Source organism: Musca autumnalis, unplaced genomic scaffold (assembly GCF_047663935.1).
Source record: "Musca autumnalis isolate F117 unplaced genomic scaffold, ASM4766393v1 scaffold_3, whole genome shotgun sequence".
NCBI lineage: Eukaryota > Metazoa > Arthropoda > Insecta > Diptera > Muscidae > Musca > Musca autumnalis.
The window spans coordinates 193,966,965-193,984,238 of NW_027411866.1; the positions used below are offsets into that span (position 1 = coordinate 193,966,965).

Consider the following 17,274-nt stretch of genomic DNA (forward strand, 5'->3'; position numbering starts at 1 on the left):
GGTTGGCCTTAAAAAATATTCTTTAAAAAATCCACGAGTTGTGGTTGGCCTTAAAAAATATTCTTTAAAAAATCCACGAGTTGTGGTTGGCCTTAAAAAATATTCTTTAAAAAATCCACGAGTTGTGGTTGGCCTTAAAAAAATATTCTTTAAAAAATCCACGAGTTGTGGTTGGCCTTAAAAAATATTCTTTAAAAAATCCACGAGTTGTGGTTGGCCTTAAAAAATATTCTTTAAAAAATCCACGAGTTGTGGTTGGCCTTAAAAAATATTCTTTAAAAAATCCACGAGTTGTGGTTGGCCTTAAAAAATATTCTTTAAAAAATCCACGAGTTGTGGTTGGCCTTAAAAAATATTCTTTAAAAAATCCACGAGTTGTGGTTGGCCTTAAAAAATATTCTTTAAAAAATCCACGAGTTGTGGTTGGCCTTAAAAAATATTCTTTAAAAAATCCACGAGTTGTGGTTGGCCTTAAAAAATATTCTTTAAAAAATCCACGAGTTGTGGTTGGCCTTAAAAAATATTCTTTAAAAAATCCACGAGTTGTGGTTGGCCTTAAAAAATATTCTTTAAAAAATCCACGAGTTGTGGTTGGCCTTAAAAAATATTCTTTAAAAAATCCACGAGTTGTGGTTGGCCTTAAAAAATATTCTTTAAAAAATCCACGAGTTGTGGTTGGCCTTAAAAAATATTCTTTAAAAAATCCACGAGTTGTGGTTGGCCTTAAAAAATATTCTTTAAAAAATCCACGAGTTGTGGTTGGCCTTAAAAAATATTCTTTAAAAAATCCACGAGTTGTGGTTGGCCTTAAAAAATATTCTTTAAAAAATCCACGAGTTGTGGTTGGCCTTAAAAAATATTCTTTAAAAAAATCCACGAGTTGTGGTTGGCCTTAAAAAATATTCTTTAAAAAATCCACGAGTTGTGGTTGGCCTTAAAAAATATTCTTTAAAAAATCCACGAGTTGTGGTTGGCCTTAAAAAATATTCTTTAAAAAATCCACGAGTTGTGGTTGGCCTTAAAAAATATTCTTTAAAAAATCCACGAGTTGTGGTTGGCCTTAAAAAATATTCTTTAAAAAATCCACGAGTTGTGGTTGGCCTTAAAAAATATTCTTTAAATAATCCAAGAGTTGGAAGAATTTAAAATATTTTTGTTTTAATTGAATGTATTTAATTTTTTTTTGTTTTTAAATCCACGCGTTGTAGTCATTTATTGTTGAAGATCAGCTCACATGCGGTGTATTCCAAATTGCGTTATTGTGAGTTCATTGAAGTATAAAACACGCCTCGTAAATTTTAATTATTCATCGTTGATGTACACGCCTGCACGTTGTCGTAACAACAGAGAATAACAAATCCAAATGAGAGCCATGTCAGCCGTTGTTTAACAAAGGGACATTACTCTCCCAACATTTCTCTCTAATTTATTTTGGACATCAATGTTATTCATACTAGTAGAGTTTATTGAACTGTCTCATTGTTAATCTCATTAGAAATTTTTATTTTATATTCACATTTGTGCAACAGGTTAGGATTTCTTGAAATATTGATATCTGTGAATAAACCATTGACATACATACATACATATATTGTTATATGACAGTAGCTTTATGTATGTAAATACAATTGAATTATAGGCCATTCCGATAAGAAACGCAATTTATAAGAATTCATTGCAAACCATCCATTAGTCTTCTGTAAACCATTAAACTGAGCTGCAAGATTAGAAATGACTTTGGAATATTTACTTTTAACTGCTATTGGACTCTTCATCGTGTGGTGTCGTCGTACCTATACTTTTTGGAAACGTTATGGTATACCTTATGTAAAGCCGTTGCCTATTATTGGCACTCTCAAAGATGTTTTTAAAATGGAGAAAAATGTCGCCTTACACATTGCCGACATGTATAATTATCCGGGTATGGAAAAGGAACCTGTTGTCGGTATCTATGTGCTACATCAACCGGCTTTAGTGATACGTGAACCGTTGCTGATTAAATCAATACTTATAAAGGAATTTTATAATTTTCATGACCGTTATTGTCGCATCGATGAGAGTGTTGATCGTTTTGGATCGTTGAATTTATTTTTTGCCAAATACGATATATGGCGAGATATGCGAAAGAAATTGGCACCTACATTTACTAACGGGAAATTGAAGTTAATGTTTCCATTACTTACTGAGGTAAGATCAAATAAAGGACAAATGGCACTAAGAGTAACTTAAAGAGGTTAATAAGGGTGGATTTTTTAAAAGTGTTTATTAGCAACCTAAGAGGTTTATAAGGGTTGATTTTTAAAGATTTTATGGAGCAACCTAAGAGGTTAATAAGCGTAGATTTTTTAAAGATTTTTATTAGCATCTTATAGGTTAATAAGAGTAGATTTTTAGGAGCAACCTTAGAGATTAAAAAGTGTGTTTTCTAAGATTTTTAGGAGCAAACATAGAGATTAGCAAGCGCAGACTTTTTAAAGATTTTTAGGAGCAACCTAAGAGGTTAATAAGCGTATATTTTTTTAAAAGATTTTTGGAACAACCTTAGAGGTTAATAAGCGTAGATTTTTTAAAAGATTTTTGGAGCAACCTTAGACTTTAATAATCGTAGATTTTTTAAAAGATTTTTGGAGCAACCTTAGAGGTTACTAAGCGTAGATTTTTTAAACTATTTTTGGAGCAACCTTAGAGGTTAATAAGCGTAGATTTTTTAAAAGATTTTTGGAGCAACCTTAGAGGTTAATAAGCGTAGATTTTTTAAAAGATGTTTGGAGCAACCTTAGAAGTTAATAAACGTGGATTTTTTAAAAGATTTTTGGAGCAACCTTAGAGGTTAATAAGCGTAGATTTTTTAAAAGATTTTTGGAGCAACCTTAGAGGTTAATAAGCGTAGATTTTTTAAAAGATTTTTGGAGCAACCTTAGCGTTTAATAAGCGTAGATTTTTTAAAAGATTTTTGGAGCAACCTTAGAGTTTAATAAGCGTAGATTTTTTAAAAGATTTTTGGAGCAACCTTAGAGTTTAATAAGCGTAGATTGTTTAAAAGATTTTTGGAGCAACCTTAGAGGTTAATGAGCGTAGATTTTTTAAAAGATTTTTGGAGCAACCTTAGAGGTTAATAAGCGTAGATTTTTTAAAAGATTTTTGGAGCAACCTTAGAGGTTAATAAGCGTAGATTTTTTTTAAGATTTTTAGGAACAACCTTAGAGGTTAATAAGCGTAGATTTTTTAAAAGATTTTTGGAGCAACCTTAGAGGTTAATAAGCGTAGATTTTTTAAAAGATTTTTGGAGCAACCTTAGAGGTTAATAAGCGTAGATTTTTTAAAAGATTTTTGGAGCAACCTTAGAGGTTAATAAGCGTAGATTTTTTAAAAGATTTTTGGAGCAACCTTAGAGGTTAATAAGCGTAGATTTTTTAAAAGATTTTTGGAGCAACCTTAGAGGTTAATAAGCGTAGATTTTTTTAAAAAAATTTTGGAGCAATCTTAGAGTTTAATAAGCGTAGATTTTTTAAAAGATTTTTGGAGCAACCTTAGAGGTTAATAAGCGTAGATTTTTTTAAAAAAATTTTGGAGCAATCTTAGAGTTTAATAAGCGTAGATTTTTTAAAAGATTTTTGGAGCAACCTTAGAGGTTAATAAGCGTAGATTTTTTGAGCAACCTTAGAGGTAAATAAGCGTAGATTTTTTAAAAGATTTTTGGAGCAACCTTAGAGGTTAATAAGCGTAGATTTTTTAAAAGATTTTTGGAGCAACCTTAGAGTTTAATAAGCGTAGATTGTTTAAAAGATTTTTGGAGCAACCTTAAAGGTTAATAAGCGTAGATTTTTTAAAAGATTTTTGGAGCAACCTTAGACGTTAATAAGCGTAGATTTTTTAAAAGATTTTTGGAGCAACCTTAGAGGTTAATAAGCGTAGATTTTTTTTAAGATTTTTAGGATCAACCTTAGAGGTTAATAAGCGTAGATTTTTTAAAAGATTTTTGGAGCAACCTTAGAGGTTAATAAGCGTAGATTTTTTTTAAGATTTTTAGGATCAACCTTAGAGGTTAATAAGCGTAGATTTTTTAAAAGATTTTTGGAGCAACCTTAGAGGTTAATAAGCGTAGATTTTTTAAAAGATTTTTGGAGCAACCTTAGAGGTTAATAAGCGTAGATTTTTTAAAAGATTTTTGGAGCAACCTTAGAGGTTAATAAGCGTAGATTTTTTAAAAGATTTTTGGAGCAACCTTAGAGGTTAATAAGCGTAGATTTTTTAAAAGATTTTTGGAGCAACCTTAGAGGTTAATAAGCGTTTATTTTTTTAAAAGATTTTCGGAGCAACCTTAGAGGTTAATAAGAGTAGATTTTTTTAAAAGATTTTTGGAGCAACCTTAGAGGTTAATAAGCGTAGATTTTTTTAAAAGATTTTTGGAGCAACCTCAGAGGTTAATAAGCGTAGAGTTTTTAAAAGATTTTTGGAGCAACCTTAGAGGTTAATAAGCGTAGATTTTTTAAAAGATTTTTGGAGCAACCTTAGAGGTTAATAAGCGTAGATTTTTTAAAAGATTTTTGGAGCAACCTTAGATGTTAATAAGCGTAGATTTTTTGAGCAACCTTAGAGGTTAATAAGCGTAGATTTTTTAAAAGATTTTTGGAGCAACCTTAGACGTTAATAAGCGTATATTTTTTAAAAGATTTTTGGAGCAACCTTAGAGGTTAATAAGCGTAGATTTTTTAAAAGATTTTTGGAGCAACCTCAGAGGTTAATAAGCGTAGATTTTTTGAGCAACCTTAGAGGTTAATAAGCGTAGATTTTTTAAAAGATTTTTGGAGCAACCTTAGAGGTTAATAAGCGTAGATTTTTTAAAAGATTTTTGGAGCAACCTTAGAGGTTAATAAGCGTAGATTTTTTAAAAGATTTTTGGAGCAACCTTAGAGGTTAATAAGCGTTTATTTTTTTAAAAGATTTTCGGAGCAACCTTAGAGGTTAATAAGAGTAGATTTTTTTAAAAGATTTTTGGAGCAACCTTAGAGGTTAATAAGCGTAGATTTTTTTAAAAGATTTTTGGAGCAACCTCAGAGGTTAATAAGCGTAGAGTTTTTAAAAGATTTTTGGAGCAACCTTAGAGGTTAATAAGCGTAGATTTTTTAAAAGATTTTTGGAGCAACCTTAGATGTTAATAAGCGTAGATTTTTTGAGCAACCTTAGAGGTTAATAAGCGTAGATTTTTTAAAAGATTTTTGGAGCAACCTTAGACGTTAATAAGCGTATATTTTTTAAAAGATTTTTGGAGCAACCTTAGAGGTTAATAAGCGTAGATTTTTTAAAAGATTTTTGGAGCAACCTTAGAGGTTAATAAGCGTAGATTTTTTAAAAGATTTTTGGAGCAACCTTAGAGGTTAATAAGCGTAGATTTTTTAAAAGATTTTTGGAGCAACCTTAGAGGTTAATAAGCGTAGATTTTTTAAAAGATTTTTGGAGCAACCTTAGAGGTTAATAAGCGTAGATTTTTTAAAAGATTTTTGGAGCAACCTTAGAGGTTAATAAGCGTAGATTTTTAAAAGATTTTTGGAGCAACCTTAGAGGTTAATAAGCGTAGATTTTTTAAAAGATTTTTGGAGCAACCTTAGAGGTTAATAAGCGTAGATTTTTTAAAAGATTTTTGGAGCAACCTTAGAGGTTAATAAGCGTAGATTTTTTAAAAGATTTTTGGAGCAACCTTAGAGGTTAATAAGCGTAGATTTTTTAAAAGATTTTTGGAGCAACCTTAGAGGTTAATAAGCGTAGATTTTTTAAAAGATTTTTGGAGCAACCTTAGAGGTTAATAAGCGTAGATTTTTAAAAGATTTTCGGAGCAACCTTAGAGGTTAATAAGCGTAGATTTTTAAAAGATTTTCGGAGCAACCTTAGAGTTTAATAAGCGTAGATTTTTTAAAAGATTTTTGGAGCAACCTTAGAGGTTAATAAGCGTAGATTTTTTAAAAGATTTTTGGAGCAACCTTAGAGGTTAATAAGCGTAGATTTTTTAAAAGATTTTTGGAGCAACCTTAGAGGTTAATAAGCGTAGATTTTTAAAAGATTTTTGGAGCAACCTTAGAGGTTAATAAGCGTAGATTTTTTAAAAGATTTTTGGAGCAACCTTAGAGGTTAATAAGCGTAGATTTTTTAAAAGATTTTTGGAGCAACCTTAGAGGTTAATAAGCGTAGATTTTTTAAAAGATTTTTGGAGCAACCTTAGAGGTTAATAAGCGTAGATTTTTTAAAAGATTTTTGGAGCAACCTTAGAGGTTAATAAGCGTAGATTTTTTAAAAGATTTTTGGAGCAACCTTAGAGGTTAATAAGCGTAGATTTTTTAAAAGATTTTTGGAGCAACCTTAGAGGTTAATAAGCGTAGATTTTTTAAAAGATTTTTGGAGCAACCTTAGAGGTTAATAAGCGTAGAGTTTTTAAAAGATTTTTGGAGCAACCTTAGAGGTTAATAAGCGTAGATTTTTTGAGCAACCTTAGAGGTTAATAAGCGTAGATTTCTTAAAAGCTTTTTGGAGCAACCTTAGAGGTTAATAAGCGTAGATTTTTTGAGCAACCTTAGAGGTTAATAAGCGTAGATTCTTTAAAAGATTTTTGGAGCAACCTTAGAGGTTAATAAGCGTAGATTTTTTAAAAGATTTTTGGAGCAACCTTAGAGGTTAATAAGCGCAGATTTTTTAAAAGATTTTTGGAGCAACCTTAGAGGTTAATAAGAGTAGATTTTTTAAAAGATTTTTGGAGCAACCTTAGAGGTTAATAAGCGTGGATTTTTTAAAAGATTTTTGGAGCAACCTTAGAGGTTAATAAGCGTAGATTTTTTAAAAGATTTTTGGAGCAACCTTAGAGGTTAATAAGCGTAGATTTTTTAAAAGATTTTTGGAGCAACCTTAGAGGTTAATAAGCGTTTATTTTTTTAAAAGATTTTCGGAGCAACCTTAGAGGTTAATAAGAGTAGATTTTTTTAAAAGATTTTTGGAGCAACCTTAGAGGTTAATAAGCGTAGATTTTTTTAAAAGATTTTTGGAGCAACCTCAGAGGTTAATAAGCGTAGAGTTTTTAAAAGATTTTTGGAGCAACCTTAGAGGTTAATAAGCGTAGATTTTTTAAAAGATTTTTGGAGCAACCTTAGAGGTTAATAAGCGTAGATTTTTTAAAAGATTTTTGGAGCAACCTTAGATGTTAATAAGCGTAGATTTTTTGAGCAACCTTAGAGGTTAATAAGCGTAGATTTTTTAAAAGATTTTTGGAGCAACCTTAGACGTTAATAAGCGTATATTTTTTAAAAGATTTTTGGAGCAACCTTAGAGGTTAATAAGCGTAGATTTTTTAAAAGATTTTTGGAGCAACCTTAGAGGTTAATAAGCGTAGATTTTTTAAAAGATTTTTGGAGCAACCTTAGAGGTTAATAAGCGTAGATTTTTTAAAAGATTTTTGGAGCAACCTTAGAGGTTAATAAGCGTAGATTTTTTAAAAGATTTTTGGAGCAACCTTAGAGGTTAATAAGCGTAGATTTTTTAAAAGATTTTTGGAGCAACCTTAGAGGTTAATAAGCGTAGATTTTTAAAAGATTTTTGGAGCAACCTTAGAGGTTAATAAGCGTAGATTTTTTAAAAGATTTTTGGAGCAACCTTAGAGGTTAATAAGCGTAGATTTTTTAAAAGATTTTTGGAGCAACCTTAGAGGTTAATAAGCGTAGATTTTTTAAAAGATTTTTGGAGCAACCTTAGAGGTTAATAAGCGTAGATTTTTTAAAAGATTTTTGGAGCAACCTTAGAGGTTAATAAGCGTAGATTTTTTAAAAGATTTTTGGAGCAAACTTAGAGGTTAATAAGCGTAGATTTTTAAAAGATTTTCGGAGCAACCTTAGAGGTTAATAAGCGTAGATTTTTAAAAGATTTTCGGAGCAACCTTAGAGTTTAATAAGCGTAGATTTTTTAAAAGATTTTTGGACCAACCTTAGAGGTTAATAAGCGTAGATTTTTTAAAAGATTTTTGGAGCAACCTTAGAGGTTAATAAGCGTAGATTTTTTAAAAGATTTTTGGAGCAACCTTAGAGGTTAATAAGCGTAGATTTTTAAAAGATTTTTGGAGCAACCTTAGAGGTTAATAAGCGTAGATTTTTTAAAAGATTTTTGGAGCAACCTTAGAGGTTAATAAGCGTAGATTTTTTAAAAGATTTTTGGAGCAACCTTAGAGGTTAATAAGCGTAGATTTTTTAAAAGATTTTTGGAGCAACCTTAGAGGTTAATAAGCGTAGATTTTTTAAAAGATTTTTGGAGCAACCTTAGAGGTTAATAAGCGTAGATTTTTTAAAAGATTTTTGGAGCAACCTTAGAGGTTAATAAGCGTAGATTTTTTAAAAGATTTTTGGAGCAACCTTAGAGGTTAATAAGCGTAGATTTTTTAAAAGATTTTTGGAGCAACCTTAGAGGTTAATAAGCGTAGAGTTTTTAAAAGATTTTTGGAGCAACCTTAGAGGTTAATAAGCGTAGATTTTTTGAGCAACCTTAGAGGTTAATAAGCGTAGATTTCTTAAAAGCTTTTTGGAGCAACCTTAGAGGTTAATAAGCGTAGATTTTTTGAGCAACCTTAGAGGTTAATAAGCGTAGATTTTTTAAAAGATTTTTGGAGCAACCTTAGAGGTTAATAAGCGTAGATTTTTTAAAAGATTTTTGGAGCAACCTTAGAGGTTAATAAGCGCAGATTTTTTAAAAGATTTTTGGAGCAACCTTAGAGGTTAATAAGAGTAGATTTTTTAAAAGATTTTTGGAGCAACCTTAGAGGTTAATAAGCGTGGATTTTTTAAAAGATTTTTGGAGCAACCTTAGAGGTTAATAAGCGTGGATTTTTTAAAAGATTTTTGGAGCAACCTTAGAGGTTAATAAGCGTAGATTTTTTAAAAGATTTTTGGAGCAACCTTAGAGGTTAATAAGCGTAGATTTTTTAAAAGATTTTTGGAGCAACCTTAGAGGTTAATAAGCGTAGATTTTTTAAAAGATTTTTGGAGCAACCTTAGAGGTTAATAAGCGTAGATTTTTTAAAAGATTTTTGGAGCAACCTTAGAGGTTAATAAGCGTAGATTTTTTAAAAGATTTTTGGAGCAACCTTAGAGGTTAATAAGCGTAGATTTTTTAAAAGATTTTTGGAGCAACCTTAGAGGTTAATAAGCGTAGATTTTTTAAAAGATTTTTGGAGCAACCTTAGAGGTTAATAAGCGTAGATTTTTTAAAAGATTTTTGGAGCAACCTTAGAGGTTAATAAGCGTAGATTTTTTAAAAGATTTTTGGAGCAACCTTAGAGGTTAATAAGCGTAGATTTTTTAAAAGATTTTTGGAGCAACCTTAGAGGTTAATAAGCGTAGATTTTTTAAAAGATTTTTGGAGCAACCTTAGAGGTTAATAAGCGTAGATTTTTTAAAAGATTTTTGGAGCAACCTTAGAGGTTAATAAGCGTAGATTTTTTGAGCAACCTTAGAGGTTAATAAGCGTAGATTTCTTAAAAGCTTTTTGGAGCAACCTTAGAGGTTAATAAGCGTAGATTTTTTAAAAGATTTTTGGAGCAACCTTAGAGGTTAATAAGCGTAGATTTTTTAAAAGATTTTTGGAGCAACCTTAGAGGTTAATAAGCGTAGATTTTTTAAAAGATTTTTGGAGCAACCTTAGAGGTTAATAAGCGCAGATTTTTTAAAAGATTTTTGGAGCAACCTTAGAGGTTAATAAGAGTAGATTTTTTAAAAGATTTTTGGAGCAACCTTAGAGGTTAATAAGCGTGGATTTTTTAAAAGATTTTTGGAGCAACCTTAGAGGTTAATAAGCGTAGATTTTTTAAAAGATTTTTGGAGCAACCTTAGAGGTTAATAAGCGTAGATTTTTTAAAAGATTTTTGGAGCAACCTTAGAGGTTAATAAGCGTGGATTTTTTAAAAGATTTTTGGAGCAACCTTAGAGGTTAATAAGCGTAGATTTTTTAAAAGATTTTTGGAGCAACCTTAGAGGTTAATAAGCGTAGATTTTTTAAAAGATTTTTGGAGCAACATTAGAGGTTAATAAGCGTAGATTTTTTAAACGATTTTTGGAGCAACCTTAGAGGTTAATAAGCGTAGATTTTTTAAAAGATTTTTGGAGCAACCTTAGAGGTTGATAAGCGTAGATTTTTTAAAAGATTTTTGGAGCAACCTTAGAGGTTAATAAGCGTAGATTTTTTAAAAGATTTTTGGAGCAAACTTAGAGGTTAATAAGCGTAGATTTTTAAAAGATTTTTGGAGCAACCTTAGAGGTTAATAGGCGTAGATTTTTTAAAAGATTTTTGGAGCAACCTTAGATGTTAATAAGCGTAGATTTTTTAAAAGATTTTTGGAGCAACCTTAGAGGTTAATAAGCGTAGATTTTTTAAAAGATTTTTGGAGCAACCTTAGAGGTTAATAAGCGTGGATTTTTTAAAAGATTTTTGGAGCAACCTTAGAGGTTAATAAGCGTAGATTTTTTAAAAGATTTTTGGAGCAAACTTAGAGGTTAATAAGCGTAGATTTTTAAAAGATTTTTGGAGCAACCTTAGAGGTTAATAGGCGTAGATTTTTTAAAAGATTTTTGGAGCAACCTTAGATGTTAATAAGCGTAGATTTTTTAAAAGATTTTTGGAGCAACCTTAGAGGTTAATAAGCGTAGATTTTTTAAAAGATTTTTGGAGCAACCTTAGAGGTTAATAAGCGTGGATTTTTTAAAAGATTTTTGGAGCAACCTTAGAGGTTAATAAGCGTAGATTTTTTAAAAGATTTTTGGAGCAAACTTAGAGGTTAATAAGCGTAGATTTTTAAAAGATTTTTGGAGCAACCTTAGAGGTTAATAGGCGTAGATTTTTTAAAAGATTTTTGGAGCAACCTTAGATGTTAATAAGCGTAGATTTTTTAAAAGATTTTTGGAGCAACCTTAGAGGTTAATAAGCGTAAATTTTTTAAAAGATTTTTGGAGCAACCTTAGAGGTTAATAAGCGTGGATTTTTTAAAAGATTTTTGGAGCAACCTTAGAGGTTAATAAGCGTAGATTTTTTAAAAGATTTTTGGAGCAAACTTAGAGGTTAATAAGCGTAGATTTTTAAAAGATTTTTGGAGCAACCTTAGAGGTTAATAGGCGTAGATTTTTTAAAAGATTTTTGGAGCAACCTTAGATGTTAATAAGCGTAGATTTTTTAAAAGATTTTTGGAGCAACCTTAGAGGTTAATAAGCGTAGATTTTTTAAAAGATTTTTGGAGCAACCTTAGAGGTTAATAAGCGTAGATTTTTTAAAAGATTTTTGGAGCAAACTTAGAGGTTAATAAGCGTAGATTTTTAAAAGATTTTTGGAGCAACCTTAGAGGTTAATAGGCGTAGATTTTTTAAAAGATTTTTGGAGCAACCTTAGATAATAATAAGCGTAGATTTTTTAAAAGATTTTTGGAGCAACCTTAGAGGTTAATAAGCGTAGATTTTTTAAAAGATTTTTGGAGCAACCTTAGAGGTTAATAAGCGTAGATTTTTTAAAAGATTTTTGGAGCAAACTTAGAGGTTAATAAGCGTAGATTTTTAAAAGATTTTTGGAGCAACCTTAGAGGTTAATAGGCGTAGATTTTTTAAAAGATTTTTGGAGCAACCTTAGATGTTAATAAGCGTAGATTTTTTAAAAGATTTTTGGAGCAACCTTAGAGGTTAATAAGCGTAGATTTTTTAAAAGATTTTTGGAGTAACCTTAGAGGTTAATAAGCGTAGAGTTTTTAAACGATTTTTGGAGCAACCTTAGAGGTTAATAAGCGTAGATTTTTTAAAAGATTTTTGGAGTAACCTTAGAGGTTAATAAGCGTAGAGTTTTTAAACGATTTTTGGAGCAACCTTAGAGGTTAATAAGCGTAGATTTTTTTTTAAAGATTTTTGGAGCAACCCTAGGGGTTAATAAGCGTAGATTTTTTAAAAGATTTTTGGAGCAACCTTAGAGGTTAATAAGCGTAGATTTTTTAAACGATTTTTGGAGCAACCTTAGAGGTTAATAAGCGTAGATTTTTTAAAGATTTTTGGAGCAACCTTAGAGGTTAATAAGCGTAGATTTTTGAAAAGATTTTTTGAGCAACCTTAGAGGTTAATAAGCGTAGATTTTTTAAAAGATTTTTGGAGCAAACTTAGAGGTTAATAAGCGTAGATTTTTTAAAAGATTTTTGGAGCAACCTTAGAGGTTAATAAGCGTAGATTTTTTAAAAGATTTTTGAAGCAACCTTAGAGGTTAATAAGCGTAGATTTTTTAAAAGATTTTTGGAGCAACCTTAGAGGTTAATAAGCGTAGATTTTTTAAACGATTTTTGGAGCAACCTTAGAGGTTAATAAGCGTAGATTTTTTAAAAGATTTTTGGAGCAACCTTAGAGGTTAATAAGCGTAGATTTTTTAAAAGATTTTTGGAGCAACCTTAGAGATTAATAAGCGTAGATTTTTTAAAGATTTCTGGAGCAACCTTAGAGGTTAATAAGCGTAGATTTTTTAAAAGATTTTTGGAGCAACCTTAGAGGTTAATAAGCGTAGATTTTTTATAGATTTTTGGAGCAACCTTAGAGATTAATAAGCGTAGATTTTTTAAAGATTTTTGGAGCAACCTTAGAGGTTAATAAGCGTAGATTTTTGAAAAGATTTTTTGAGCAACCTTAGAGGTTAATAAGCGTAGATTTTTTAAAAGATTTTTGGAGCAACCTTAGAGGTTAATAAGCGTAGATTTTTTAAAAGATTTTTGGAGCAACCTTAGCGGTTAATAAGCGTAGATTTTTTAAAAGATTTTTTGAGCAACCTTAGAGGTTAATAAGCGTAGATTTTTTAAAGGTTTTTGGGAGCAAACTAAGTGGTTAATAGCGTAGATTTTTAGGAGCAACTTTAGAGGTTAATAAGCGTAGATTTTTTAAAAGATTTTTGGAGCAACCTTAGAGGTTAATAAGCGTAGATTTTTTAAAAGATTTTTGGAGCAACCTTAGAGGTTAATAAGCGTAGATTTTTTAAAAGATTTTTGGAGCAACCTTAGAGGTTAATAAGAGTAGATTTTTTAAAAGATTTTTGGAGCAACCTTAGAGGTTAATAAGCTAAGATTTTTTAAAAGATTTTTGGAGCAACCTTAGATGTTAATAAACGTAGATTTTTTTAAATATTTTTGGAGCAACCTTAAGGTTAAAAAGCGTAGATTTTTTTAAATATTTTTAGAGCAACCTTAAAGTTAAAAAGCGTAGATTTTTTTAAATATTTTTGGAGCAACCTTAAAGTTAAAAAGCGTAGATTTTTTTAAATATTTTTGGAGCAACCTTAAAGTTAAAAAGCGTAGATTTTTTTAAATATTTTTGGAGCAAAGTTAAAAAGCGTAGATTTTTTTAAATATTTTTGGAGCAACCTTAAAGTTAAAAAGCGTAGATTTTTTTAAATATTTTTGGAGCAACCTAAGAAAGAAAGATTTTTGGAGCCGTAAAGTTTTTAAAGATTTTTATGAACAACATAAGAGGTTAATAGGCGTGGACTTTTAAAAGATTTTTAGGAGCAACCTAAGAAATTAATAACCGTAAAATTTTTAAAGATTTTTATGAACAACATAAGAGGTTAATAGGCGTGGACTTTTAAAAGATTTTTAGGAGCAACCTAAGAAATTAATAACCGTAAAATTTTTAAAGATTTTTATGAACAACATAAGAGGTTAATAGGCGTGGACTTTTAAAAGATTTTTAGGAGCAACCTAAGAAATTAATAACCGTAAAATTTTTAAAGATTTTTATGAACAATTAATAACCGTAAAATTTTTAAAGATTTTTATGAACAACATAAGAGGTTAATAGGCGTGGACTTTTAAAAGATTTTTAGGAGCAACCTAAGAAATTAATAACCGTAAAATTTTTAAAGATTTTTATGAACAACATAAGAGGTTAATAGGCGTGGACTTTTAAAAGAGTTTTAGGAGCAACCTAAGAAATTAATAACCGTAAAATTTTTAAAGATTTTTATGAACAACATAAGAGGTTAATAGGCGTGGACTTATAAAAGATTTTTAGGAGCAACCTAAGAGGTTAGTTTTTGTAGTTTTTTTTGAAGATTTTTAGAAGAAACATAAGAGGATAATTAACCTAGACTTTTTGATATGTGTAAAATATCCTCTTTTTCCTCCCGATACCTCTCTATTGGCATACTGATTGCAGAGTAGCCTTACATTCAGCATTATTTTCTTTGGTAGTAGCACGGGTAGACCAATATATTTTAGTAATTTTATATTACTTCTTTTCTTTCAGATTGGTGTTGAATTGGAAAAATATTTGCTTGAAAAAGGCGATCAATTCACAACAGAAATAAAAAATATATGCGGCCTTTTTACCACAGATGCAATTGCCTCGACGGGTTATGGTATTCAAGTGGGTAGCTTTAAAAATCCTTACAGTGAATTTGCAGCACAAAATTATAATAATCATCAAAGTATACCAGCTCACGATCACTTTGTAATGTTCCTGCTGCCAAAACTATCAAAATATATACGAGCTCAAATGTTTCGTAAGAAGTATGATCACTTTTTAAGATCCTGCCTGAAACATGTTATGGAAGAAAGGATAAAATCGGGACAAGAGCGTAATGATTTAATAGACACGCTGATACGTTTGGTTAAAGAGGCTGAAGAAAGTAAAGAAATTGTTGACAAAGATTTGTATATTGATGCCATATTGGCACAGGGTGCTGTTTTTATTGTGGCAGGATATGAAACTTCCTTATCGGCTATTGCTTTTACACTATATCAGTTGGGTAAATATCCTGAATTACAAAAGAGGCTGAGAAATGAAATTAAGGGAGTTTTAGTTGCTGGCAAGGGTGAAGTTACTTATGATGCCTTAAAAGCAATGGAATATTTAGACATGGTCATGAGAGAGAGTTTACGTTTATTCCCTGCTGTGGCGTTTTTGGAACGCAAACACAATGCTCGAGATCAAGAGTTTTCACTAAAACCATATCATGATTTTACCATACCAAATGGTATGCCGATATTTATATCAAATTATGCCATACATCGTGATCCATTGGTAAGTTTTTTACATGTCATTTTTTTATTTTGAGTAGTGTTGCAAATATTCCCCCTTCCTTTTTGTAGTATTGGCCCAATCCAGAAGTATTTGATCCTGAACGCTTTTCACCACAAAATAAGGAGGGCATATCTCCCTACGCCTATTTGCCATTTGGTTTGGGACCTCGCAGCTGTATGGGTGGTCGTTTGGGTTTGTTGATCTCCAAAGTTGGTGTTTTATATTTTCTTAAAAATTATGAAATACACCATTGTCCTGAGACGATAAAGAAAATGTCCTTTAATCCTAATATGTTAACGTTGGAATGTAAAGATGATATTCATATAGAGTTTATCAAAGATCCATTGTGGTAGAGGAAATAAATTACATTTTTATGAAAATTATTTATTTAATTATTTTTGGACTCTATTTATACTGTGTGGTATTTGCTTCATTCTTTTAAGGTATATTTTATATTTTTACAGTGCACGATGGGGCCAATGGCAGGTTTTTGAGGAAAAAAGTCATTTTTTCAAGTCAGTGATTGAAATCAAATAATAACGGAATTATATTCTTAACACTTTCCAACCCCCAAAACAAAAAAAAATACAATCTGGCAACGGTCCCCGGCGACATGCCAAGCTGCCAAAGATGTCATAATTTCCATTCCGTTTATTTCTGACATTCAGTCGTAATTAAACAATTTAAGTATTTTGGCGCCAAAACCTGATCTGTTGATATTATATATTTTTTTAAAAATGGAAAATACTGGTAATAGTATGTAAATTAAGATTATTATTGAAAATGTAAATGTAATATTAGATGTGGTCAATAATTTGTTGTGTCAGTAAGTGATGTTTTTTGATGTAGTCTGTAGTATCGTCCATGTGTTCTTTGGAGTAGAACTTTCGGTATCGGGGTGTATTCTCGTAAAAATATGAATCTTGTGAAAGGTGACAATGCCGGCTAACAGATTTTGAAAAGAAATTTTGCGTATACTTGCGAATAAAAAAAATTATCAATTTCCAGATTTCGTAAAAATTTGGATATTTTTAATTTTTGGTTGGAGAATCAGCGAAACCCTAAAGACGTTATAGACTGGATTTCTGCGAAATTTAATCGAGGTGTCAAAGACAACTTCGTGACGGGAGTTAAAAAATAAGTTTATAACATTTGTGCATGCCTTAACCAAAAATGGTTAAAAAAAATTGGAGGTCAAAAAATCGTGTATTACAATTTGAAAGCTTATGGTTAGCTAGCGACATAGTATTTATGTTAGAACAAGGTAATGATACAAAGAAGAGAAGAAGGCGCCCTAATGTGGATTATAGTGAAGGAAGAAAACTTGCTTCGGAAGTTTCCTATGAACACGGCAACAATACCAAGCTCTTGATTCATGCCGCATCTGTTTCGATCAATTTGTCAAAAGAAAAATATACAAACTATGTTCTCAACGAAGGTCGGCATCAACCAACTAAAACGAGAAAACAATTAACGTCGACAGCGAAAATTTATGAACGATATATCCAAATCTGAACCGATTTCAATATGATGTTTCAATAATGTTTTCTAGATTCCGTCGGAAACTTTAAATTTCATCACAATTGGATATATATAGCGTGTTTGCTACTAGAAATACCTAAAAACGGGTGAAAATATATATGGGAGCTATATCCAAATCTTAACCGATTTCGATATAATTTGGCATACTTTTTTCTAGACCTAATTCCGTCACACATTTCAAATTTCATCGAAATTGGACAGAAATTGTGTGTTTGTGTCACCAAATACCTCAAATCGGGCGAAAATATATATGGGAGCTATATCCAAATATGAACCGATTTCAAAATAACTTGACAAACTTATTTCCAGTCCGAATTCCGCCACATATTCCAAATATCATCACAATTGGACAGAATTTTGGTGTTTGGTCCATCAATTACTCGAAATCGGGCGAACATATATATGAGAGCTATATCTATATATAAACTGATATCAACCAAATTTGGCAGATTAGTTTCTAGGCCGATTATAAACATCTGCACGAAATTTTGAAGGTCTAGCTTGCCTCTGTGATTTTTTGCCTCAAAAACCTGTCATCGGCCCCATCGTGCAGTGTTTTATTTAACTTGCTTTGGTGTCTAATGGTACAGAAACTTCTCCACCAAAAATTGTGGACATAGGTCTAGGTTTTGGTATAGCACCCATATAGCGGTACTACCCGATTTCAAGCGTTTTAAGG

The 17,274-nt window shown here is 30.7% G+C and overlaps 1 protein-coding gene across 1 annotated transcript; it reads left to right on the forward strand.

Moving 5' to 3' along the window:
* The first annotated feature begins 1,731 nt into the window (after nt 1–1,731).
* On the forward strand, nt 1,732–15,406 carry LOC141398390 (cytochrome P450 6g1-like). Its single transcript, XM_073975676.1, has 3 exons — nt 1,732–2,187; nt 14,277–15,053; nt 15,122–15,406. Exons 1-3 carry the CDS (start codon nt 1,732–1,734, stop codon nt 15,404–15,406), a joined length of 1,518 nt encoding a protein of 505 aa, XP_073831777.1.
* Nucleotides 15,407–17,274: the final 1,868 nt, after the last annotated feature.